The following is a 24,920-nucleotide window of genomic DNA, read 5'->3' on the forward strand; positions in this document are numbered from 1 at the left end:
CCATCGTTCCTGTGCCTGCTCTTTGGGTAGAGTTATCCAATTAATTTAGCGCTTTCTTAATAGCCGTGTAAATATTTTCCCTTCAAATATTTGGCCAATTCTCTTTTGAATGGTACTGTTGAATCTGCTTCCACGACCCTTTCAGGCAGTGAATTTCAGATGATCATAACTCAGTGTGTAAAAAAAAAAATTATATTCTCATATCACCTCTGGTTCTTTTGACAATCATGTGCAATCTGTGTCCTCTGATGATTGACCCTTCTGCCACAGGAAACAGTTTATTCCTATTTTCTCAATCAAAACTGCATGATTTTGAACACCTGAATCAAACCTCTTATTTTTTGTGTTCTGGAATGGTTACAGCACAGAAGGAGGCCATTCAGCCCGCTGTCTCCATGCCAGCTCTCTAGCGAATCAGCTAGTCCCACTCCCCTGTCCTCTCCCCGTAGCCCTGCAAATTTTTTCTCTTCAGGTTCTTATCCAATTCCCTTTTTAAAGCCACAGTTGAATCTGTCTCCACCACACTGTCAAGCAGAGCATTCCAGATTCTAATCACTCACTGCATAAAAACAGATTTTCCTCATGTTGCTGTTGGTTCTTCTGCCAGTCACCTTAAATCGATGTCCTTTGGTTTTCGACGCTTCCACCAATGAGAACCGTTTCTCTCTATCTACTCTGTCTAAATCCCTCATGATTTTGAACACTTCTATCAAATCTGCTCCCAACATTCTCTTCTCTAAGGAGAGCAATCCCTAGCTTCACCAATCTGTCCTCATAATTGAAGTCCCTTATCCCTGGAGCCATCTTTTCTGCAGTCTCTGTAAACTCTTCACAGCTGAGCGATGCTCAGAAATGGACGCAATACTCCAATTAAGGACAAACCAGTGTTTTATAAAGGTTCATTATAACTTCCTTGCTTTTGTACTCTATGCTTCTATTTACAAAGCCCAAGATCCATTATGGCTTTTTAACCGCTTTCTCAAACTACCTTGCGACCTTCAACAATTTGTGCACAAGGTCCCTCTGCTCTTGCACCCCCTTTAGAATTGTACCCTTTGTTATATTCCCTCTCCTCATTCTTCCTACCGAAATGTACTGCTTCACACTTCCCTGCATTAAATTTCATCTGCCACATGTCTGCCCATTCCACCAGCCTGTCTGTGCCGTCTGGAAGTTTATCACTGTCCGCCTCGCAGTTCACAATACTTCCAAGTTTTGAGTCATCTGCAGATCTTGAAATTGTGCCCTGCATTCCCAAGTCTAGGTTATTAATATGTATCAAGAAAATCAGTCCTGACCCCTGGGGAACCCCACTGTATACCATCCTTCAGTCTGCAAAACAACCGTTCACCACTAAAATAAAAGCAAAATACTGCAGATGCTGGAAATCTGAAATAAAAACAAGAAATGCTGGAAATACTCAGCAGGTCTGGCAGCATCTGTGGAGAGAGAAACAGAGTTAACGTTTCTGGTCAGTGACCCTTCGTCAGAAGTGGCAAATATTATAAATGTAAAAGGTTTTAAGCAAGTAAAGCGGGGGTAGGGCAAGTGATGACAAAAGAGGTGTTGATAGGAAAAGGTAAAACCTGAAACGTTAACTCTGCTTCTCTCTCCACAGATGCTGCCAGACCTGCTGAGTATTTCCAGCATTTCTTGTTTTTATAACTGTTCACCACTACTTTTTTTCTTGTTACTCAGCCAACTTTGTATCCATGCTGCCACTGTCCCTTTTATTCCATGGGCTTCTGTTAATAAGGCCAAGGATTTTATATGCTTTTTAAATGCTTTCTCAGCTTATCTTGCCATTTGTGTACATACATCCCAAGTCTCCTTGTTCCTGCACCAGCTTTAAAACTGTTCCATTTAGTTTATATCATCTCTCCTCATTCTTCCTACCAAAATGGATCACTTCGTGCTTCTCTGCATTGAATTTCATCTGTTATGTCTATGCCTATTTCACCAATCTATGTCCTCTTGAAGTCTATTCCTATCCTCCTCATTTTTTCCTATATTTCTGAGCATCATATCATCTGCAAGCTTTGAAATTATGTCTTGTATTGATGTATAATATTTATTTGTTTGCTGTCTGTCTTTCAGTGGTTCCTGTGCATCCTCCAGATTCCAGAAGCCTTCTCAATCTATAATACTGACAGAAGCTGAAATATCCTCTCCTTCGACACTGCTGCACCTTTATCCACCCAGAGCCCCCTCTATTGGCCGACCCCACCACCCACAGCAGCCTCCCATTCAACCAGCTACCATTGTGGAGACGGTTGACTTGATCTTACTTCGGTCCCCTCAGGTAAATGCCACTTGCTGTTATTCGTAGCCACTGGGCTAGCAAGTACCTGTGTAGAGAGATGAAAATAAGTTCAGAGTTAAGCCTTCAGACTCTGAAGCCCGACAACACGGGGTCAGAATTCAACCTGAAAGTCGGATCAGGTTGTTAACTATAAAGTTGGTATTGAACAGGTGACAGCCTAGCTGTATGATTTAATTTGAATATCCAGCCGCAGAATCACAGAATGATAAAGCATTCAGCCATACATAAAATCATACATACATTCAGTATATTATCCTCTATTCGCACTTGTTTGCTCCAGGCTGTTATTTCAGTGTAATAATTGCTGGAATTTTACAGAGCCTTTGGGGATGGACTCCGAGGTGGGAAGGCTGGCAAAATGGTGTGAGAAAGCATCGGGTGGCATGCCCCACATCATCCCACGCCATTTTGCCAGCAGCGGGAAAGTTGACAGATGGCCCACCCACCTGGAGCCCAATTGATCCACTTAAATGGCCAATTAAGGGCCACTTCTTGCCTCCACTGGCATTTTACCAGCAGCGGGGTGTCCCTCCGCCATGTGGGGAGACCACCAGGTAAAACCTGGCAGCCTACCAGCGGGTTCCAGGATGGGCCTTCCTTTTTCGGCCCTCTTTAGCCCACAAAGAGGTCTGGCTGCAATGGCCATCCCCGTAGCAACGGTGCCACCTCCCTTCACCAACCAACCCCAACACTTCCCCCTCCTTCCCCCCCACCCCCCAACCCGCCAGGGCCTGCCTGGCTGGCTCAGGCACCCTCAGGCAGCACTTACATCAACGTCCATTGATGTGCCCTCGTCCTCTAGGTGCAGCCCCAGCAGTGGCCACAGTGGCGTGGCTGAACTGCCAGCCCTCTGATTGGGCCGGCAGCTCTTGGGGGCGAGGCACCTTCCTTAATAGGACAGCAAGCCCAGCGGAAGTCACTTGACTGGATGTAACCCATAAAATGTGGCCCTAGGTCCTCCCTCTTTGAGTCCCAGCAGTGAAACCCAAAGAAACATAGAAACATATAGAAACATAGAAAATAGGAGCAGGAGTAGGCCATTCGGCCCTTCAAGCCTGCTCCAGCATTCATTATGATCATCCAACTCAGTAACCTGTTCCCACTTTCTCCCCATAGCCTTTGATCCCTTTAGACCCAAGAGCTATATCTAACTCCTTCTTGAAAACGTACAATGTTTTGGCCTCAGCTGCTTTCTGTGGTTCTGGACTCCCCCACCATCAGGAACATCCTTCCTGCATCGACCCTTTCAAGTCCTGTTAGAATTTTACAGGTTTCTATGAGATCCCCCCCTCACTCTTCTGAACTCCAGCGAATATAATCCTAACTGACTCAATCTCTCCTCATACGTCAGTCCCGCCATTACAGGAATCAGTCTGGTAAACCTTCGCTGCACTCCCTCTACAGCAAGAACATCCTTCCTCAGATAAGGAGACCAAAACAGCACACAATATTCCAGGTGTGGCCTCACCAAGGCCCTATATAATTGCAGCAAGACATTCCTGCTGTACTTGAATCCTCTCGCTATGAAGGTCAACATACCATTTGCCTTTTTTACCGCCTGTTGGACCTGCCAGCTCTGAAAAATCCAAGCCAATGGCTTTCTTCTTGCATCTAGTAATGTCAAGGGTTTTTAGCTGGGAAATAAAGTAACAGCCTGTACAGACATGGTTCCTATCTAAAGAATAGAAAAGGAAATAGCTTCCATTTATAGCCATCACGACCCCAGGATATGACATTATATCTTGTAAATTACTTTTTGAAGTAGAGATGCTGTTGATATGTCAATAAACACAGAAATTTACACACAGCCAGATCACACACTCAGTTTATTTTTCCTTGCCAATTTTCTTATCTGCACTCTCTTGAATGGACTCCAGTTGCCATCTGGTACTGTGCACATGTGGCCATTGACCAAGTATGGTTCTTAATCATGATCCAGCTGCAAGGGGCTTCACAGCCAAACCAGATCTTGTCCTCACTTAATGTCCACACACATGGACTTCCACCTGAGGTTGCTGGAGAGCTTGTTAGGAGCAGGATCCCTGACCAATTTTCACTTTCCTGATACTGAGGCACTGAGTTCAATTGTCACTCCTACCATTCTACCAGTGGAACTCAGCTGACTGAACACAGACTGGGAATCAAAACTGGGAACTTTTTGATCCATGTGGGACAGCTGCTTGCTGGATCAACTTGCTGAGCGTCAGGGCAGCAGAGGGAAGGAGAAGCCTATTTAAATTCTTGCGTTCACAGTGATCTAACAGGTAGATGCACTGTGTGGTGTCGACCAGGATCATCCCAGCCTTGATTTAGGGTGTATGCTGAGTTAGCTAATGGCAACTGAGCCAGCAGTAGGAGTATTACTATTAGGATTACTGCGCCTTGTTAGGGAATAGGGACAATTCAGCCAAAGTTCCTTCACCTGATTGCTGTACATTGATCTATGCTGCAAAGTGTATGGACTTCAGTGACAACAGGATTTTGTCTCTACTGCAGTGGTTCTATGTAGAAATTACCTGTTGATACTCCACATTATTTGCACATAGGTGAGGGGGACTTGGAGCAACCAGGAAAGCCAGATGTCAGGGAAACACGATCCTCATTTGAATTTTTTTTTCTCTGTTTCCGAGACAGCAGCCGGCCATATTGAGAGGCTGGTAGGCTGGTAGACAGGAATAAGGTCACCAGTGGGTCCAGCCATTCTCGCCTCCCTTCAGCTGCCGAGTTTCCCCAGTTCTGGGAAACCCGGCCCGCAACCGTTAAATCTAAATGATTGCTAAAATCTGAGGCTTGCCACCTTATTAGCATATTGAAGTTACTGACCCACCTCATGAGAGCAGGTGACTTGCCTGATCCACAACCTGCGCCGGTTAAACCAGAGATAGGCACAGTTGGGATCCAGCTTCAGATTTTTAACCATTTAAACACCTCTCTCTGTCATCCATTCTGGGGTTGTTAAAATTCCCCCCTCCATGTCCAGCTCCCACATGAGGAATACACTGTTTAGGAGGGACACTAGTGAACAGAACTGTACCCCAGCAGCAATCAGTGTTTTAAGAGAGGACAGGAGGGGAAAATTCTGGGAAGAAACAAAGGATTAAATACTTGTGCTCAAATTTACTTGAAAGGTAGAGAGATAACTTTCTACTGCATACTGGCTTATCATCTTCTAAAGGCTTTTTGAATGCAACACACTGTGTGATAAAAACAAAACAAAAAACAGCTCCAGAAGTGTGAAACTTTGTGCTTTTGCAGACTGTTACCACTTTCAGCGGCCGTATTCCGACTTTGGGTCGATATGCCTTTGTGATCCATTTCTATCAGCCGGAGCACCCTACCTTCCCTGCAGAGGTGCTGATTAATGGAGGACGGATTTGGCAAGGTAAGCAGAGTGAATTACTGGAGTCAGCTGCAGTGATTGTAATATGAAGTGTGTGTGTTTGATTTACTGTAACTTCCATAGACTGTGTTTATTCAAGCAAGGCTATGGTTTCATTGGATCAGATCATTGCAGATTCCATTTTATCAGATTATGTAACATCTGTAACATAAAACAGCAGTTGTATGTAGTGCTTGTACTTCTTGGTTGGTTGACATCCTTCCATCTACAAAAGATGATGGACACACAGCAAACTATCCATTTAGGTGGGGTGTTTTCTCTTGGTGCACCTTTGCTGATGGCTGTGAAGGCCAATCGTTGAGAGGCAGATCCTGCCATAAGTGCCAGAGGTGAAGTTGTCAAGTGATGCTGTGAGTTGTTTTTGATGTTGGCGCCTGCTGCCAAGCTACTGTAGCCACTGATCACCATGGTAGTGCATGCCAATCCACGGGATGTGTCGCCCTCTTTCCTCTTTCACCAGCTACTGACTCCCAGGTGCGATAGTCAACATTTAGGGCCTTAACGTCACGCTTGCAAACATCTTTGAAGCAGAGCTTTGGGCACCCCACTGGTTGTCTGGCCCCGGCTACTGCACCATACAGAAGATCCTTGGGTTTGCATCTGTCTTCCATCCTGCGGACGTGTCCGATTCACTGAAGCCACCTCTGTTTGATTAGTGCCAACATATTTGGGAGCTCTGCCTTTGAGAGGACTGCAGCATTTATGATTTTGTCCTGCCAGGATATACCCATAATGCGCCACAGACAGTGAAGATGGAAATTGTTGAACTTCTTTTCCTGGTAGCTGTAAGTTACCCATGTTTCACAGCCATACAGCAAGTAGTTCTTGCACATAATATAATGGATAATGGTTTTGTTTAATTGTAATCCGCACTTAGCCACATTATAGTTCCTGAAACATTGCATGGAATTCCTTGTAAATTCATTGAAAATTTAAATAAAGAGCCCATTGGCTGTGATTATGGGTGGAAACCATCTAAATAAAACCATGAATTGCTTTAAGGGTGGCCCGAGAGAGGTGTCAGCACCACCGGTGCCCAATGTTGGGTCTCACAATTGGAAACAGTCCCAACATAAACTAAATCCAGCCACCAGAAAGACTGTTTAAAAAAAGCATCCAAGAACATTTTTATATATTCTTTCATGAGATGTGGGCATCAACAAAGGTCAGCATTTGTTGCCCATCCCTAATTACCTTTGATAACTCAGTGGCTTGCAGTGGAGTAGTGGTAATGTCACTGGACTAGTAATCCAAAGCCCAGGCTAATGCTCTCAGGGCATGTGTTTGAATCCCACCACGGCTGATGGTGAAATGTTAATTCAATTAATAAATCTGGAATTAAAAACTAGTCTAATGGTGACCGTGGAATCATTTTCGATGGTTGTAAAAACCCATCTGGTTCACTAATGTCCTTTAGAGGAGGAAATCTGCCGTCCTTAACTGATCTGGTCTACATGTGACTCCAGACCCACAGTAATGTGGTTAACTCTTAACTGCCCACTGAAATGGCCTCGCAAGCCAGTCAGTTCAAGGGCAATTAGGGATGGGCAGTAAATGCTGGCCTAGCCAGCAACACCCACATCACACTGAAAATTAATTAAAAAAGACTATTTCAGAGGGCAGTTAAGAGTCAACCACATTGCTGTGGGTGTGGAGTCACATGTAGGCCAGACCAGGTAAGGATGGCAGATTACCTTCCCTAAAGGACGTTGGTGAACCAGATGGGTTTTTATGGCAATCAATGGTCGTTTCATGGCACCATGACTGAAACTAGCTTTCAATTCCAGATTTTTATTAATTGAATTCAAATTCCACCAGCTGCCGTGGTGGGATTTGAACCTGTGTTGCCAGGGCATTAGTCTAGGCATATGGATTACAAGTTCAGTGACATTACCACGACACCACGATCTTCCCTTTAATGCAGATTAAGCAGCATGTGAGACAAGGGCTGATTAACTGAAACTGCTGAAGGAAACCAGCAATTTGGCAAGTGCATCTACGTTTATCTCCTACTGACATGCTCAGCTTTTCTTGGACTGCTGTGTCTGCAGTTGAAGGGTTTTGGTAATAGAACCCGTCAGATGCTCATGACATTGACTTGGGCCACAGAGTTGAAATCTTCTTTGGCCTCCTTATCTCGAGAGACAATGGATCCGCGCCTGGAGGTGGTCAGTGGTTTGTGAAGCAGCGCCTGGAGTGGCTATAAAGGCCAATTCTAGAGTGACAGGCTCTTCCACAGGTGCTGCAGAGAAATTTGTTTGTCGGGGCTGTTGCACAGTTGGCTCTTCCCTTGCTCCTCTCTTTTTTCCTACCAACTACTAAGTCTCTTCGACTCACCACACTTTAGCCCCGTCTTTATGGCTGCCCGCCAGCTCTGGCGAACGCTGGCAACTGACTCCCACGACTTGTGATCAATGTCACAGGATTTCATGTCGCGTTTGCAGACGTCTTTAAAGCGGAGACATGGACAGCCGGTGGGTCTGATACCAGTGGCGAGCTCGCTGTACAATGTGTCTTTGGGGATCCTGCCATCTTCCATGTGGTTCACATGGCCAAGCCATCTCAAGCGCCGCTGACTCAGTAGTGTGTACAAGCTGGGGATGTTGGGCGCCTCGAGGACATCTGTGTTGGAGATACGGTCCTGCCAGCTGATGCCAAGTATTCTCCGGAGGCAGCGAAGATGGAATGAATTGAGACGTCGCTCTTGGCTGGCATACATTGTCCAGGCCTCGCTGCCATAGAGCAAGTACTGAGGACACAGGCCTGATACACTCGGACTTTTGTGTTCCGTGTCAGTGCGCCATTTTCCCACACTCTCTTGGCCAGTCTGGACATAGCAGTGGAAGCCTTTCCCACGCGCTTGTTGATTTCTGCATCTAGAGACAGGTTACTGGTGATAGTTGAGCCTAGGTAGGTGAACTCTTGAACCACTTCCAGAGCGTGGTCGCCAATATTGATGGATGGAGCATTTCTGACGTCCTGCCCCATGATGTTCGTTTTCTTGAGGCTGATGGTTAGGCCAAATTCATTGCAGGCAGCCGCAAACCTGTCGATGAGACTCTGCAGGCACTCTTCAGTGTGAGATATTAAAGCAGCATCGTCAGCAAAGAGCAGTTCCCTGATGAGGACTTTCCGTACTTTGGACTTCGCTCTTAGATGGGCAAGGTTGAACAACCTGCCCCCTGATCTTGTGTGGAGGAAAATTCCTTCTTCAGAGGACTTGAACGCGTGTGAAAGCAGCAGGGAGAAGAAAATCCCAAAAAGAGTGGGTGCGAGAACACAGCCCTGTTTCACGCCACTCAGGATAGGAAAGGGGTCTGATGAGGAGCCACCATGTTGAATTGTGCCTTTCATATTGTCATGGAATGAGGTGATGATACTTCGTAGCTTTGGTGGACATCCAATCTTTTCTAGTAGTCTGAAGAGACCACGTCTGCTGACGAGGTCAAAGGCTTTGGTGAGATCAATGAAAGCAATGTAGAGGGGCATCTGTTGTTCACGGCATTTCTCCTGTATCTGACGAAGGGAGAACAGCCTGTCAACGGTCGATCTCTCTGCACGAAAGTCACACTGTGCCTCAGGGTAGACGCGCTCGGCCAGCTTCTGGAGCCTGTTCAGAGCGACTCGAGCAAAGACTTTCCCCACTACTCTGAGCTGGGAGATCCCACGGTAGTTGTTGCAGTCACCGCGGTCACCTTTGTTTTTATCGAGGATGATGATATTGGCATCGCGCATGCCCTGGGGTACTGCTCCCTCGTCCCAGCACAGGCATAGCAGTTCATGTAGTGCTGAGAGTATAGCAGGCTTGTCACTCTTGATTATTAGGATTAGTATAAATGGGTGGTTGATGGTCGGCGCGGACTCAGTGGGCCGAAGGGCCTGTTTCGGTGCTATACGACTCTATGACTTTATGACAGTGCATTAGATGCTCTTGTTGCAGATTATTCTGAACTAGTGAGTATTACTTAGTATATTTGTATCCGGTTTAGTTGCTGTGCTAGGTAACTATCTACAATTTTTTTTTAAAGTGTGTTTTCATATTTCTTAATTTTCTTCCATTCTAGTACATAATTTCCTCCAACTTATTGCACAATAGCCTAGTGGTTATGGCGAGAGGTTGAGAGTTCAGATCACACCATGCCAAGTTGTGAAACTGAATTCAACAATGCTATTAATCTATGGGCTGGCACTGGGAAAAATAACCATGAGAGCTGTCATTTGTTATGAAAACTGCACCCGGGGAAGGGACCTTTACGTCTACCTCATCTGACCTACATGTGACTCCAGTCTCACACGGTGTGGTTGACTCTTAATGCCATCATAAAGATGGACAATAAAATGCTGCCTTTACAATTTTATTTTTAATTTTATTTAGAGATACAGCACTGAAACAGGCCCTTCGGCCCACCGAGTCTGTGCCGACCATCAACCACCCATTTATACTAATCCTACACTAATCCTATATCCCTACCACATCTCCCTATATTCCCCTACCACCTACCTATACTAGGGGCAATTTATAATGGCCAATTTACCTATCAACCTGCAAGTCTTTTGGCTGTGGGAGGAAACCGGAGCACCCGGCGAAAACCCACGCAGACAAAGGGAGAACTTGCAAACTCCACACAAGCAGTACCCAGAATTGAACCCGGGCCGCTGGAGCTGTGAGGCTGCGGTGCTAACCACTGCGTCACTGTGCCGCCCACAATGTTACCGACTTCTCAAGAGCAAGTTTAAAAATAGGATCAAGCCTTGTTCCTTGTGCACAGGTCATTGTAAGTTTAACTACACGGATTCAATGACTGTGTTTCCTCAACACATTCTTATGATCTGACCACCATCTTGTGCTTTTTCTTTTCCTTCCAGGTCACGTCAATGCTTCCTTCTGTCCCCACGGGTATGGCTGCCGTAGTTCAGTTCTTTCTGAAAATAAGATTGTCCTGGATATAACTGACAATGATGTGTCTATTATCATTCGTGTTCCTGATGGCAAAACTCTGTGGTTGGTAAGTGATGACATTACAGCATGGTTAAAAATAAAACCCAGATCTTTCTGGGTAGGAAAGTATGAACAGCCGGTTCTCATAAAATGATCCTTTTCCGAAGTACATAGGAAATATTCCTAAGTGTCAAAACTGAACTCTTGCAAAGAACAGTTTCCTTTTGGCCAAGAGATTGAGTTCAAGTCTGACAGCTGTAGGTCTTTGGAGTCTAAACTCCTCTGGGACAGTTCAGTATGGATGTTTGTGAGGAAAGGAATCACTGCCATCTGACCCCACTGTAAGCGCATCTCCCATTGGCTGATTTCTGCTGGTTGCTTAAGTTCCTGTGAAGGAAGGACACGAATAACTAGAACTCAAAGTACAAAGCAAATGAGATCTAAAAATCCAAAGGCCCAACCCTGGAAGTTACACTGGGATTATGCCTGTCAGTTCTTTCCACTGCTGATCCTGCTGCAAAACAGCTGACTTGCATGAGGTTAGCAAGTGTCCATGTCACTATGAACATGTTTCAGGCAACTGCTGGCAAACCTGGTACCTGGCTACCATCCAGAGATTGCCTGTTTGCCCAGAAGAAGCCTGTGATCCTTTCCCTCCCTTTAAACACCTACCCCCACCCCACCCCACCCCACCCCCACAAACAGATTGTTCTGTTCTTTGGGGGTCCTGGCCACTTTTCTGGCCTAGAAGCCCCCCTGTTTCCTCCCCCCCAACCTCACCCCTCTCAGTCAGGCCCACTTACATCCTTCTGGAGGTCACTCCACCTCATCTGAATCACATCCTGGCCTCCCAAACATCTGTCTGGTCCCATATACGCTGTGAAAGTGGGAACTGCTCGTGTAGGGAGTCACTTGTGACCATTCCTCCACATCCTTGTCTTGTAAAGGTTGAGTGGAGTTTTGATCCCTTACTAGGCCCAGCAGTAATCCCTAGATTAGATCAGGACCTGGCACTTTATTTATTTATTGAAACAGGCCCTTCGGTCCACCAAGTTTGTGCCAACCAACAACCACCCATTTATATTAACCCTACAGTAATCCCATATTCCCTACCACCTACCTACACTAGGGGCAATTTACAATAGCCAATTTACCTTTCAGTTGCAAGTCTTTGGCTGTGGGAGGAAACCAGAGCACCCGGCGAAAACCCACATGGTCACAGGGAGAACTTGCAAACTCCACACAGGCAGTACCCAGAATCGAGCCCACGTCCCTGGAGCTGTGAGGCTGCAGTGCTAACCACTGCGCCACTGTGCCGCCTAGGTTCTATCCACTTCCTGGGTCATTTTGCTGGAGTTATGGTGAGACTCTGTTGAAACAGCTGAGGAAACTAAGCCCCCTGATGGATTACTCCTGGTGTCTGAAGTTCAGGCGGGAGTAATTCTTCACTCTGTTGACCAAACAATTGAAGAACTATTACAAACCGCTTGCCATTGGATTATTTGGCCCAGTAAGTGTTGAATTCACTTGGTTCTTTTCCAATTTGTACACTTTTGTCCTGTCCAGGACTACATTTTGGTTGTACCAGAGGCCAGCTACAATTCAAACTACCTCGTTGAAGAACCTTTGGACAAGTCTTATGATTTCATCAGCACCTGTGGAGGAAACAGTTTCTATATCAAGTAAGTTCTTGCTTCAAGAGTGACGGCAATTCACAGAGAAACATCAGAAAGATTCATAAGTATCTTTCCATTTGTACCTCTGAGGATCATTTTAGTCCTTTTTAAAATTTGTTCATTGGATTTAAGCATCGCTGGCTAGGCCAGCAGTGTTGCTCATCCCTAATTGCCCTTGAGAGGTGGTGGTGAGCTGCCTTCTTAGACCACTGCAGTCTGCGTGATGTAGGTGCACCCACACTGCTGTAAGAGAGGGACTACCAGGTTTTTGATCCAGCAACAGTGAAGGAACAGTGATGTAGTTTCAAGTCAGGATGATGTGTGACTTGGAGGGGAACTTGCAGGTGGTGATGTTCCCATGCATCTGCTGCCCTAGTCCTTCTAGTTGGAAGAGGTTGTGAGTTTGGAAGGTGTTGTTGAAGTAGGCTTGGCAAGTTGCTGCAGTGCATCTTGTAGATGGGAGGCACTGCTACCACTGTGCACTGGTAGTGGAGGGAATGGATGTTTAAAGTGGTGGATGGGGTGCCGATCAAGTGGGCTGCTTTGTCCTGGATGGTATCGAGCTTCTTGAGTATTGTTGGAGCTGCACCTATCCAGGCAATTGGAGAGTATTCCATCACTGACATGTGCCTTTTATATGTTTTGTCAGGCTTTGGGAGTCAACAGTTGAGTTATTTACCACAGAATTCCCAGCCTCCAACCTGCTTTTGTAGTCACAGTATTTATATGGCTGGTCCAGTTAAGTTTCTGGTCAATGGTAACCCCCCAGGATGTTGATGGTGGGGGATTTAGTAATAGTAATGCCATTGGTTAGATTTTCTCTTGTTGGAGATGGTCATTGCCTGCTACTAGTGTGGCGTGAATGTTACATGCCACTTAACAGCCCAAGCTTGAATGTTGTCCAGGTCTTGCTGCATGCAGGCATAGACTGGTTCAGCATCTGAGGAGTCACGAATGATACTGATCACTGTGCAGTCATCAGCGAACATTCCCACTTCTGACCTTATGATCCCTCAATAATTTATTTCTATGTAACAGAATAATCAATCTGCATAAGAAGTTTTTATGTTGAATCCTCCTTCAGCTCCCGCTCCTAATTCGTATGTTCGCATAAGCTTGGCTGACTTGGTAGCAGTCTCACTTTCACATCAGAAGGTTGTCCCAGGACTTGAGCACATTTTCTGGGCAAGTGTTGTGAGGGACTGCTGCATTATCAGGAGTGCTGATCTTCGGATATTATGTTAATTGCCGCCTGCCTGTTCAGTTAGTTGTTAAAAGAAAACACGTTGCTATTTGGACAATAGCACAGTTTCTCCCAATTCCCTGATCACATTCCTCCTACAATAAAAAAATGAAGTTCATCTTATTTCTCTCATAAAATAATTCTTATCAAAGAGCCACACATACACCATGGGCCAAATGGCCTCTGTTATACTGCAAACTTCGATGGCTCATATTAATTTTGGGATCTTGCTGAGTACAAAGTGATTGTTGTTACATAGGCAATCATGGCACTTCAGAGTGGTTCCCTGCATGTGAGGCACTTACAGATGTTACCAAAATGCATAAGATGTTGCATAAATGCATGTCAGTTCCTGTCAAAAACTCCATACCTTCCTCCTGCCTACATTTATCTCCCAGCTGCCCATTGAAGCCACAGCTCCACCCCCCCCCCCCCCCCCACCCAAGCTGAGCTTCAAACCCCAAGTGCAGTTCATCCCCAAGACAGTTCCTGAAACTGCAGCATTACCAGATATTTTCCCCTATCTCATCCCTACCATACATTTATCCTAAGATTCAAGTTTGCAATGTCCTCCTGCTGGCCTCCCAAACTGCCCCCTTGATATAAATGCAAGTTGCCTAAAGCACCCATGTCTTTTTCGTCTAACATGCATCTCCTTGCTAATCTCCACTAGTTCCTATATCTTGTTGGATCAAATTCAAAAGGAAGAATTATTATCCTCTAACAACTCCCTGCACGGCCTAGCTTCAAAATATTTCTTACAACTTCCTTCAAGCAATGGCCCTGTCTATGCCCCTTAGACCTCTGATGCTGGGCTCCTCTATCTCCCAGCATTTTCTTTATCTATTTATTGGATATGGTTGGCAAAGCCAGCATTTATTGCCCATCCTCAGTTGCCCTTGAGAAGGTAGTGGTGAGCTATCATCTTGAATACAACTGAATGGCTTGCTGGGCCATTTCAGAAGGCAGTTAAGCATCAAACAGATTGTTGTGGGTCTGGAGTCACCTATAGGATAGACCAAGTAAGGATGACAGATTTCCTTCTCTAAAGGACATTAGTGAACCAATTCAGTTTTTACAACAATCCAGTACTTATATGGTCACCATGACTCATGCTAGTATTTTTATATCAGATTTATTTAATAAACTGAATTTAAATTCTCTAGCTGCTATGGGGGGATTTGAACTCCTGTTTCTTGATTGCTAGTCCAGTAATATAACCTCTAAGCTACTGTATCTGTCAATATTCTTCAGCTGGTGGTTGGGGGGTGGTTTTAGTCATCTTGACTCCATCTTTTGGATTTCCTTCTCAAACCTCTTTGCCTTGCTATTTCACCCTTTAGTCCATCTCTCTCCTCTGTCCTCTGCCACTATCTCTACTGGATCCTCCACTGCTCAATCTGTCTCTCTCCTAAATTCTATACCACTCAGTCTATCATTTTCCTGTATAAAACCATGTAGGGATGTTTTATGTTGAACGTTTTGTCGCTGTAACATTAGAGATTAAATAACATTGATATTTTATCTAAAAATGTAATTTCCTTCCTCACAATCAGTTTGGAAATGTATTAACATTTGAAGATTACAATAGTGGTTGAATTTTGAATTATAAGTTTGATGCAGAGAGAAAAGTTGAAGTTTAGCATTCCTAACTGCATTGAAACTGGTGAGCTTCAACTAAGAATGGAAGAAGTTTTGCAAGTTTTCATTGTTTTAACTATTCCCTTAATATTTTTACGAAGTGGAAATGTGATTGTAAATGTCTGAATTTCTTGTAGCCCTGCTACTGCCTCAAAATTCTGCAAAGACTCTGCTGTGTCCCTCTCTGCATTCTACAATAATGGTGCCCTGCCTTGCATGTGCCATGAAGTGGGTGCCATGAGCACAATCTGTGACCCCTTTGGAGGCCAGTGCAATTGTCGACTCAACGTGATTGGCCGCGACTGCTCCCGTTGTGCTACTGGCTACTATGGATTCCCTAACTGCAGACGTAAGCGCCAGTTTCTTTATTTAAGTTTAACCAGTGCATGGGCTGTACAGAACTGACAACTTAAATAATTCTACAATTTTAACACATTGACAACTTTGGTACAACTTTTAACTTGATAAACACAATAGGGTATATTATCATTGGGAAAAATGGAAGAAAATGTGCCTAAATGTACTTGTAATAACTGTTCTGCACGTAAAGGTGCATCTTAACATATTTATAAGGGCTGTGTGAAGGAGCTCTGGGATGGAGTGTTCCACATGATGAATTCCTGATCTCAGTTGGCCTGTCTTCGAGCCAAGGGAAGGGCAAGAACTCATCCCTCCCCATCAGTTTATTCTCCTCCAAAGATGCTGACTTGTTCGAACAAACAGGCCAGCAACTCTCCAGCACCTCATGCAAGTAAAGACTAAGGGCATAAGAACATAAGCAGGGACAGGAGTAGGCCATTCGACACTTCAAACCTGCTCTGCCATTCAGTACGATCATGGCTGATCTTCTACCTCAACTCCATCTCCCTGTACTATGCCCATATCGCTTAATTCCCTGGTATCCAAAAATCTATCAATCTTTGTCATCAATATTCAACAACTGAGCATCCACAGCCCACTGGGGTAGAGAATTCCAAAAATCCATAACCTCCTTTAAGTGAAGAAATCTCTCCTCGTTGCATTCCTAAATGGGCGACCCCTTATTCTGAGACTGTGACCCCTAGTTCTACACCCCCTCTGCCAAGGAAAACATCTACCCAACATCTACCCTGTCAGGCCCCTTAAGAACTTTATGTTTTAATGAGATCTGCTCTCATTTTTCTACATTCCAGGGAACATAGGCTCTGTCTACTCTCTCCTCAAAGGACAATCCCCTTATTCTGGGAATCAGTCTAGTGAACCTTTGTTGCACTCCCTCCAAGGCTAGTATATTCTTCCTTAGGTAAGGAGGCCAAATCTATACACTGTGCTCCAGGTGTGGTCTCACCTAGGCCCCATACAATTGCAGCAGGACCTCTTCAATTTGCATGTGTAATCCAAAACAAATCCAGTGTAGAATGTCCGTGGTCGTTTCCCGATCTCCTGACGTAGCTTCTGCATAAGATCGCCGTGACCCAGAGAAACTGAAAAAATTGGAAGAACCGCTCTGCAGGAGTTCCAGGAGTCAGCCTCCGTGGGCTATTTAACCCATAGATCATGGGAGGCATTACCTGGAAGGGTGATGGAAGCAAATTCAATATAGCAAAAGGGAATTGGATAGATACTTGAGGAAAAATTTGTAGGATTATGGAGAATGAGCAGGGGAGTGGAACTAATTGAATAGCTCTCTCAAAGAGCCAGCATGGTGATGATGGGCTGAATGGCCTTATTTTGTGCTGTACAATTCTGTTAGGATTGGTCCAGTCCTCACTTATCAATCATATAGATTTTCTCTCTTACTGATAGAGGTTTGGCAATAGATAACTCTGTCTGCCTTCTCTGATGGTAACTGTCTCATGCCAAAGGGACCTTAAATAGGGATAGAGGAAAAAGATTAACTTAAAAAAAAACTGAAGGGGAATGTGAGGTTTGGTGTAACAGTGTAACAGTCTCCCTACTTGGAAATGTAACCAGCTTAACAACATTTGGAACAACCCTCCCAATTCTTTTTCTCGTTACTTTTCCAGCATGTAACTGTGGCAGGCGTTTGTGCGAAGAGGTCACAGGTCACTGCATATGTCCCCCACGGACCATTCAACCGGAGTGCGTTGTCTGTGAGCCACAGACATTTGGCTGCCACCCTCTGGTTGGCTGTGAACAATGCAACTGCTCACACTCAGGGATTCAAGATAGGACCAGACCTGGATGCAACAGCGAGAGCGGACAATGCAGGTGAGGTGGTTGGTTGTGAGCCTGCCACAGAGTTCCCTGCTGATATGATTGATACACTATCCAACGATGCCTCATAACAGCAGGAATGTAGCAGTTTGATGCCAAATTCCTGGGCAACTTCATTATCACCATGGTTTTGCCTGAGGCCTGACTAATCTACTCTCAGTTGAACAGATGTTATCAAATACCAGGACAGTTATGGTATAGTGCTATCTGGCAGCAAGGTATGTGAGAAAGAGTCAGAGCGGAGGAGGGACATCTCGGACAAGTTTTACTGTAAACTTTATACTGCATGGAGCAGATATACAAGCCATTCCAGTATGTGTGTGTATTTTTTTAATTATTATTTAGTCCCGTTGCAACAGGGAATGTCACAACAGGGAATGAGGGACACCTCTCCCATAGTGGGGTGGGGAAGATATTTTGCTGATAATATCGGACTGTGCAAATTCAACCTATTGCAACTTTAAGGACCCTTTTATACTGGGTCACAAGGCATGCATCTAGTGTAGTTACCACCAACCCCAGTGTTCACCTGCCTGATTCTGGTCACTACGAATCTGGGCCATAAGTAGCGGTTGGATTGAGTAAATCTATTAAGTTTATACCGGAGTTTCCAATGGCTGTGTGGGGCCCAAGTGTCGAGAATTGATGGTGCAGGCACCTCGCTTGCATCAGTATTAAGAAAGGTGTTCATGGCAGGGATAGTGTCAACGTGCTTGAAGTATTCAGTATCTGTTTTGCTTTAGAATATGTCTTTTATGTACCTGTGTGGTTTTCCATATCTGATTTCAGGGAGATAGCATCAGGTCATGGCATTTATGAAGTCAAAACAAGAGTTGTGGAACTCCAATTACCCGCATCCGTGCTTCAGATTGTGCTCAGTAGAGCAATGATAATCAGTGAAGCAGCAGTCACTTTGTGGAGCTTTAGTGTAGACCATTTGCACAGAAGTAAAAGCAGGAAGTGCCAGAAGCACACAGCAGCTCCATCGGCATCTAAAAAGAGAAAAGACATCATCATTTCAGTCAGTCTCCCACTAATGGAGGTGATTTTTTGTCATTGTCCCCTAGGCACGAAGTATTGCCCAGACTGAGCACAGTGCGGCAAGTCAGGTGGTGAGGATAACACGTCCTTAACGAAGCCCACCCAATTTTCCTTCCATTTATCAAATGGAAGGAAATGTAGCCGTGCTGTCTTACAGTTGGCCGATTCTGAATGGTGGTTGCTCTCAGTGAGCTTCGCCGGGGCTTGGTGCCCAGGTGATAAAGATAAGAACCTGCTCAATGTTCTCTACCCAAAATATGAACTTGTCTTTTCCCTTTTCAGAGGCTGATAAGCTGTTGTTCATTGCCAGCATTTTTAAATTTAATTTTAGACCAGTCAGTATCATGTGTCATTGTACCCGGGTGTTTGAGATCAAATATCGTCCTTCAATTGAAGAAAACAGGATAACTGAACGAGATCCAGGCGTGATTTAGTCATTATTTCAAAGTTAAATCGTGTTTAGTTTTATAAAATACACTTCGATTTTATATTGTTAGAATGAAATTGAGTTCGGGAATGATAAAAGTAGAGTTGGTTGCAGCATTGGAGTTTCTCTGCAGTACAAAGTAAGGAGCTAGGAGACACAAAACTGAGGCACTACAGCTTGTACGAAGGTGTAATTGGAATGTGACAAATTTACATTGACAAAATCCCATTATAAATGTGGACGTAGGAATTTACGATGATTGTGGTGAGGGATCTGGGTGTTCAACTCCCATCTGACTGCAGCAAGTGTTTTTTGTAATTAGGGGTTAACCCCTTTGTGTTTTATTTGTCAAATAAACAGACAGCGACAGGTTTCTTGTAGGTTCAAAACAGAAGATTAATTATTTATTGAGCAAGATGTGGTCACCACCGTATCCACTCACGCATTTGCACACTCACGCTCAAATACACAAACGAACACACACACACACACACACACACACACACACACACACACACACACACACACACACACACACACACACACACACACACACACACACACACACACACACACGAAGAGACAGATAGAGAGGAAAAGGGGTAAAGTCATTTTCAAGTGAGGTAGTGTTTCAGGGGTTCACGGTAAATCTGCTGAATTTTCTCGGAAGTCCAGTTCTCGTTGGCTGAAGGCCTGAGTTGTTTGTAGATTTCTCTCTTGGTTGAAAGTTCAGTTTGAAGACGGAGAATCACTTCCAAGTCATTGCTGCATAAGTTGAAATGTAGAATTTACAGCAGTGGGGTGGGTGGCTTGCTGGATTTTCTCCTCAGCTCTTAGCTGGACAAGCTTTTGGCTGATGCATCTTTCTGCGTGTTTCTCTCCGTCTCTCTCTCTCTTCAGGGAGCTATCTTGACAGCTAAAAGTTTCTCACATCTCGCCTCTGCTGGGAGAAAGTGATTTTCTCCCTGTAGTGACCGACAATGGCCCAGGATATGGCTACTTCACACCTTCTTTGTTTCTGAAGAATCCATTCAATTCAGGAATGTTTCAGGAAGGAGGGGTAGGGGGAAATTGACACCTCTCAACCTGGCTAGGCATCCTTTGTTCTAAACAGACAGTGTAGCAATATTAGAATCAAAGTGATTCCTAACAACGCAGCTGGCCGCTGATGTCATCAGTTTGCACCAAGCTGCTGCTCTCTGCGCATACGCAGCATTCCGCATTGCCAGGACTGGTTGATGCATGTGCAGATGATGTCATCATGTAACGCGGGGAAGAGAGTGAGGGGAAGCGGGGAGAGAGCGGCAGAAGACCTTGGTGGCAGCGGGTTCGTGTGCACTGTCCTCCTCCACCCCTCCCACCCGCTCTCTCCAGCCACTCGCTCCCCGCTTCCCCCCCGCCCGCGCTCTCCCCTCCCCGCCTCCGCCTGCTCTCTTCCCCCCTCCCCAGCCCCGCTCACTCTCCCCTCCCCAGCCCCGCCTGCACTCTTCCCTCCTCCCCCCACCCTCGCCCACACTACCCCCTGCCCCCCCCCCCCCCACCGCCCCCCAGCCTCTCTCCGCTCTCTCCGGCCACTGTGTGCTGCCATGGGTTTGCATTGCCTTTGTGTGCAGTGCCATCTTTAGTCCTGGCAGCTGCCTGAGTGTCGCAGACTATGACGTTTTAGTGGAGAACAGGCTGCGTATGCACATGTGCAGGGCATCACCACCTAGTGGTTGCATTGTCAGCAAATGTAGCCGATTAGAATACCCATGTGGCCATCTTTTGCAATATTGTCCGTTTTTTAAAAAAGTCACATCAGTTATTATAACTTTTCAGTTTGAGTCAGTATTTTTCATCTTCGCACTTCTCGTATGTGTGACATAGTCTATAGGTTGACAATAGCGTGACAGATAGATGACAAAAGGAGACAAGGTTTTATTGTCAGGAAGTACATGGAGATGTAAAGTTTTTAATGTTATAGATTTCTACTATTTGCAACTTTTAAAATGAAAATCCAATTTGCGCAGGATTGTCTGAGTTAGTGACTTATCTGCAGGAATAGTTAGTGAGTATCTAGCTAAGCTATGACTATGTCTCAGTCTGAACCATGTTATCTGTGCTGCATCTACCTAGACAGGTGCCATGAGTTGAGTGTACTATCAGTTAATAAATTACCACAATATTATTTAGAGAATATTACATAGGCAGTCAATACATTTCTGTTGGTTGAAATTATTTTTTTCACCAGATTATAGGAATTCAGTTGCTACAGAAAGCTCCTTTTACATGTTTACTGATAAATGCCTATTTTAATTCACCCATCTGTCCCTTTTATTGCATCCAAATGATGCTTTATCTTTTGACATCATCGCCTGGCAACAGGTGTTAGAGAACATTAGGGACGATTTCCCCTGGTCTTTCTGCATGTTCGTGATGTCACTGTGTCATGGTCCTGTAGTTTTGTTTTACGGGAATATGCGGTTTGCCTTTAAGGTTTGCAGAGGATCAGTATTACTTTCAGAACCGGCAAGTCTCAGGAGTTATAGAAAGATGCATTTTCGGTTGCTGTTAGAAATAGCCATTTGGAGATTGCGATTCAAAGGGTGCATTCTTGTTACTATAGATACAACCACTGGGCGTGAGTAGCAAGCGATATATTTGTTACAATTCAATTTTGAACTGGCTTTTAGTTGAAGACCGTTTGTTCTAACAGTTCACAGACAGAGGACACAGACAGCTGTGGTGTTTAGCACACCTGAAAAAGAGCTCTCAACCATTTAAACTAAAGGAATAGGATTTTAGTCTGTTTAATTATTATCTCTCAAAATTCTAAAAAAAAAGTCAAGCCAAAACAGAGATCTCTGGTAATTTAAATTGAAGAAAGGGAAGTTAGACTGTGACAAACTTTTATCCCTCAAAAACTCTAAAGTCAGCTGGATTCCATTGAAAGTGTTTGCAAGTCGTTAATTGTTGAAATTCGCTGGAGAAGGAAAGTATCACCTACTGCTGAAGCTAGACTACGGACTGCTCTTCTGTGGAAGAACCTTTTTCCCCACATTGGATGACTGTGAGGACTTCAAGCAACATTCTGTGAGGACTTCAAGCAACACTGGACTGTAAATTTGCAAAGACTCTAATTTTTTCTATTTTAAATGTTGTTTATATCTTCATAGTGTTTAAGGATTTAATTCTTCTAATTAAAGAGATAATTTGTTGATTTAAAGACACCTTATTTGGTTAGCCTCATTCGGGGATTAATAGATGGTACAATTTAGCTGGGTCTTTCTTTAATTTGGAAAGTCTTAAATATGTTAGGCGATCTGTGGAGCGATGGGATTGAATTATCAGTGCGTTTCTGCCACCACAATCAGAATCGTAAATTTTGATTGGGGGCTTTGACTGGAGCGGTCGGTCATAACAACTGAGACATAGCAGGATTTTAATCTGATTGCTTTTTCTTGAATATCATAAGGCTGCTCACTTGGAATGCTTTTGCCATTTTGTTACAAATATCAAATATAAGAAATCTTCCTGCTTTGTTTGCAATGCTGCTAATAACAACAACCAGGAAAATCACCAACACCCACCCCAACCCTGTTCCCAATTACTCCCCACAGGATAATAGCTGATCTCAGTTAACAGAAGATGCTGTTTTTTTTTCCTGTGTAACATTTGAAGAGTATTCCATGTATTAAAGAGATGTTAAATACACTAATTCCAGATTCCCAACAGAGAGACACACTCGAAAGAAGCATGCATTTTTATTTCTGTTTTAAGTTGATGCACAGGATGTGGCGTCATTGACAAGGCCACATTTATTGCCCATCGCTAATCGTCCTTGATAAGGTGGTGGTGAGCCACCTACATGAATATAACTGAGTGGCTTGCTAGGCCATTTCAGAGGACAGTTAAGAGTCAAACACATTGCTGTGGGTCTAGTGTCACATATAAGCTGGACTGGGTAAGGACAGTAGATTTCCTTTCCTAAAGGACAATAGTGAACCAGTTGGGTTTTTATAACAATCCAATAGTTTCATGGTCTCCATTTCTGCTGCTAGCTTTTTAATTCTAGATTTATTTAATGAATTGAATTTAAATTCCTCAGGGGCCATGGTGGGATTTAAACTCATGTCTCTGGACCATTAGTCCAGGCCTCTGGATTACTAGTCCTGTAACATAATTACTGTGCTACCGTACCCCTGCTAGGGCTCCAATGCTGTGGCATCAAATCTCTGACTTGCTTCCTTTGAGCGGGACTCTGCATGAGAGTGCAGGATTTATTATTATTTACAACTCAAAGTTTTGACTGAGTATTGTGATGGGCTGCGTCTTATGGGTCCTTGTTAATCTCTAACCTGATTCTTTATTTAGGTGCAAACTTAATGTAACTGGACGTCGTTGTGATCGCTGTGCTCCTGGATACTACCACTACCCAGACTGTATGCAATGTGACTGTAACGAGGCCGGAACACAAGCCAGCATCTGTGACTCCATCACTGGGCAATGTCATTGCAAGGTCAGTCCTATCAAAGCCAAGCGGCTCGAGTTAGGCACATGACTGTACACCAGATAACCCGAAATGCAAAATGACCATTTTAAAACTCTATTAGGCTATGGTTGTTAAAATCCAGAAAGCTTATTATGGAAGGATAATGCTGGAGCCTATCTTCACTCAGTTTCACATTTATTGCACCGAGTACAAGGATTACAAACATGTAGCTCCTCACTCAAGCCCTCCACTAGTCTCAGTAAGTGTCTGCTGACAAGTGCTGAAGTAAGGCCCAAATTAACACCCTCCACCTGCATATAATTAAACAATTGATGCACAGTTAACAGATTAATAATGGTGTGCCTTCAAACATCTTTAAATTTGCTTCAGGGAGATACTGAATATTTTTATGAACTGGCAGCGTACTTTCTGAAGTATTATCAAAACTAAAAAAATAATTTAAATCTATCGATGGGACTTTTCACATAGACTGTGCAGATGCTGAATAGGAACTAGAACTGTAGTGGCTGGGCCTATTCCAGGATTGGAGTTTTGTACAAGTTTTCTGCAGGCTGCAAAATTAAAGACACGTTGGAGAAGCTTTTCCATTTGAGCACTCTCTCAACAGAATTTGAATGGGCGAGAGCCCAGATCAGGATATAGACACAGAGGGCATCATGCATGATTTGCAGTCGACATGGATGGAAAACCATGCCTGCTCTGAATCTGGTTTGTTGGCTTCTGCACCTTGGCTTCCGTCACAAATTCAGTCTACTGGGAGTACTGAATATGTGTTGTATCTTATGTTCAGGTAGGGCTAAAAGCCTCACTGGGTCAAAACCTGACATTTTTGGGGAATCCAAACCATCAACAGAGGTACATCCATTAATTAATTTTGCTTCAGCACACAGTAGATAACCATCCATAAATTGTCAGACTCATAAGCTTCTCCAGGCCACTTCCTTTTGAAGGTGCACTCGCTGTTCACTATTTAAACAAAAAATACACAAGGAAGTGTGAGGGGGTGGGTCGTGATGTTGCGGTAAAGATGTATGTAACTATTTGACTAAAGATACTGATGTGATTTTTGCCCTTGAGTTTTGTTTTAAATTGATGAAGCCACTTCATCCAATTTCGTGTAGAGTTGATGTTACAGTTCCCAACAGGCACATTTAACAAATAGTGGAGGCATTTAGCCACGTATCCATACGAGCATGCAAGCATACAAGAATATCGGACAAGAAAGGACCTGCCAGTCCTGGTTCATCCAGCCTGTCCCACAAAACAGCAATGCCTTGTGTTCACAATATATACACCCCCCATCTCACACAAAAGCCATGTAATCTAAGAGAGGCCAGAAACCAAATTTGAAACCCAGGCCAACTGGGGGAATAAAAACATGAAAAAAATCCTCTATGATCCCTTTAGACGATCAAAACAGGTCCAGAGGACTGCTCTGGCCCTGATTGATGTTAGAGGTCTCACTAACTAAAAGATAGGACAAGATGTGCACTATTATCTTTTTTTTCTTTGCTGAATTTC

The 24,920-nt window shown here is 44.3% G+C and overlaps 1 protein-coding gene across 2 annotated transcripts in view; it reads left to right on the forward strand.

The window, feature by feature from the left end:
- The window catches only part of lama5 (laminin, alpha 5), a 322,226-nt gene that overhangs the window by 214,289 nt on the left and 83,017 nt on the right, over positions 1-24,920 (forward strand). For both annotated transcript variants that reach the window (XM_068048437.1, XM_068048438.1), the window contains exons 30-36: positions 2,098-2,302; positions 5,579-5,705; positions 10,590-10,729; positions 12,229-12,344; positions 15,360-15,571; positions 17,229-17,433; positions 23,261-23,405. In XM_068048437.1, coding sequence (XP_067904538.1) covers positions 2,098-2,302; positions 5,579-5,705; positions 10,590-10,729; positions 12,229-12,344; positions 15,360-15,571; positions 17,229-17,433; positions 23,261-23,405 — 1,150 coding nt within the window. The remainder of the gene's footprint in view (positions 1-2,097; positions 2,303-5,578; positions 5,706-10,589; positions 10,730-12,228; positions 12,345-15,359; positions 15,572-17,228; positions 17,434-23,260; positions 23,406-24,920) is intronic.

Source organism: Heterodontus francisci, chromosome 16 (assembly GCF_036365525.1).
Source record: "Heterodontus francisci isolate sHetFra1 chromosome 16, sHetFra1.hap1, whole genome shotgun sequence".
Taxonomy (NCBI): domain Eukaryota; kingdom Metazoa; phylum Chordata; class Chondrichthyes; order Heterodontiformes; family Heterodontidae; genus Heterodontus; species Heterodontus francisci.